General features: G+C 36.4%; 1 protein-coding gene across 1 annotated transcript in view; it reads right to left on the bottom strand.

The window, feature by feature from the left end:
* LOC112138490 (nuclear export mediator factor Nemf) overlaps positions 1–2,500 on the bottom strand; it is an 11,909-nt gene that overhangs the window by 5,787 nt on the left and 3,622 nt on the right. Inside the window, exons 7-13 of the mRNA XM_024261071.2 lie at positions 1,243–1,332; positions 1,097–1,170; positions 950–1,020; positions 794–869; positions 567–707; positions 300–508; positions 56–229 (exon numbers count right to left, since the gene is read on the bottom strand). Coding sequence (XP_024116839.1) covers positions 56–229; positions 300–508; positions 567–707; positions 794–869; positions 950–1,020; positions 1,097–1,170; positions 1,243–1,332 — 835 coding nt within the window. The remainder of the gene's footprint in view (positions 1–55; positions 230–299; positions 509–566; positions 708–793; positions 870–949; positions 1,021–1,096; positions 1,171–1,242; positions 1,333–2,500) is intronic.

Genomic DNA, 2,500 nt, shown 5'->3' with positions numbered 1-2,500 from the left:
ATCACTGACTAAACAGGTTTTCCTTACGCTGCATATTTGACTTGTTAAAGCTCACTTTTTGGCGTTGGCGTAAGCCGACAGGCCCAGATCCACATCCACCAACATGGGTTTGTTCCGCTGCAGCTTCTTCTTCTGACCTTTGTCCCGATTCTTGCTTTTCTTCCCTTTCTCCTCCCCGGCGTCTTTAATCTCCTCGTCTTCCTGTTCCTCCTCAGCGATGTAAGGATTCCTGAGAGCAAAATCCGTACAGGAATTCAAACGCCGCGTCCATCCCTGGTTTAAAAACGCTCATCTCTTACTTTAGAAGCATGGTGATGTGGTTGCTCTGCAGCTTCAGCTCCTTGATGGCGCACGCCACGGGGTCGCCGGCAGCCTGCGCTTCCTTCACGATAACGCCGATTTCCGCCCAGTCCACCTGGTTGGCCAGCGCACTGCGGACGACCTGCAGCGCCCGCTCCACCACGGCCAGATTGATCTCCACAAGCTCCCCCTTTAATCTGTCGATCTCCTACAACAGAACTGGTGTTAGTTGGACAAAAGGGAGCGTGGAATTGTTGCAAGCATACCTGTGCTTGGTGCAAAGCTTCCAGCCTTTGTTCGTGGTCCTTCTTCACATTTTCCAGCTTCTTTAAAGCTTGCTTCTCCTGCTGCAAGGCCTTCATGTCAATCTTCTGGCCCTCCATCTTTGAAAAGAACTCATCCACTGCCTGCAAAAAAATTAAAAAAATAATAAAAAAAAGCAACTCTGTGGATTTCTCCTAAAGAAACATCACTAAGATGAATTTAAAGTTACCCTGTTGAATGACTCCAACTCCAAAAAAGGGTTTTTTGCATGCTGGGCGAAGAGGAATGGATGAAACTCATCATATCTGTTGGAAAACATCAAATAAACGAAGCACATTAACTAGAAAAATTGAGAAAATGTCTTAAAAAACAAACCAAGACCTACGTCAGTAATTCCTCTGCAGGTTTCCCTGGAGCTACATTTGGTTTCTTTTCACTCTTCTGAATGACGTAACCCTAAATACAACAAATTATGAATGCAGCAGATATAAACCAGGATGTGACAGTATTTTAATGTGAATTCTTCATTTACTTTGCCTTCAAAGTTCTCTGATTTTTCCATGTAGCTTTCTGCGATCTGCAGCGCTTCCCGGATTTTAGGCGCAACTGGAAGGAGTTTTTAAAAGCTGTTATTAACAGAATAATGAGTGACAATAAATAGTAATGTTGTGTTTTTACCTTCAGCAGCATTTTCTGGACTGTCGACTTTAAGGGAGCCCGGCAGTCCAGCTTCTATGAAACTGTGTTCTATCAGAGTGGCTCCGTAAGCTGAAGACATTTTTAAAGGAGACAACACACAATAAATTGGTCTAAAAGTTATAAAAATGACTTCATAAATACAGAAGTAGTACTTCAAACTTTAAATAACTTAAATTTGACTTATGGGCAAGTGAAAAAAATAATGAAACACATGAAATATAATAGACGTAAATTTCTTCTAATTATTTAGGAAATAAGAAAAGAATTTGACTGTAAACGAGATTTCTCAAACTATTTTACTTCATTTAGTTGTTCTCTAGTGAATTTTGAACATTTTCATCACTGCCTTAACATATGAAGTAATTTCACCAGCCTTATTGTCTTCTGTATTAAATTTTTTTTTTTACATTTGCTTTAATGGTTTAAATCAAACAGTTTCAACTCGTAAGATGATACTTTACAGCATTTTGTTTCAAAATAAAATGCTGGTTTTAACTTTAAATTGTAAAAAAAATAATTCATCTTCTGTTTTATCAAGAAAATACTCCGTGAATTAAAGAAAATCCAGAATATTATTCTTTAGATGTTTAATACTCAGTTTTTATACCTATTATTTTACTTGCAGTAACAAAATAAGAGTAAAACTTTATTGGAAAGCTCAAACGGCTACAGGAACTGCAATAAGCATCAATCGTGAATCCTTTTCCAACTGGGTGAGTTATTAGGATTATTTAGGCTTTTGATGCCTCCAAACTTAAAATAGTTTCCTTAAAATCTCCATATTACTGTGGGTGTTTTTAATTATTTGATTAGTTGGTTTTATTTTATTTATTTATTGTTTTATATGGATCACTGGCCACGGTTCGGAACACACATGTACCGCAATTATCAATTAATATAATTTTTTTGTCTTTCGAGATGCAATTTTTGGTAATGCACTTTTGTGTATATGGGCATACTAAATATGTTTTTTTTAAATAGGAATATCTTGCGTCCAAAGATATCTTTAATGTTTCGTGTTTATAAATAGACCTCAATTACCTAATATTTTATGTTATGTATATATATTTGTGTGTTTTTAAAGTACTTTATACATGTTTTATACAATTTATGTATTGAGGTTTTTTAAAAACTGATTGTAGGCTTTTATTTTGTTGCTTTTTCCTGTTGTTTTTATTATTTTTTCTTACTGATCCAAACCGGGACTCTAGAACCGTTGCACAATCCAACCCATAAG

The sequence above is a fragment of the Oryzias melastigma genome, linkage group LG22 (genome assembly GCF_002922805.2).
Source record: "Oryzias melastigma strain HK-1 linkage group LG22, ASM292280v2, whole genome shotgun sequence".
In the NCBI taxonomy this organism is placed as follows: domain Eukaryota; kingdom Metazoa; phylum Chordata; class Actinopteri; order Beloniformes; family Adrianichthyidae; genus Oryzias; species Oryzias melastigma.
The sequence above is the reverse complement of the archived record's forward strand: the minus strand, read 5'-3'. Positions and strand labels throughout refer to the sequence as shown.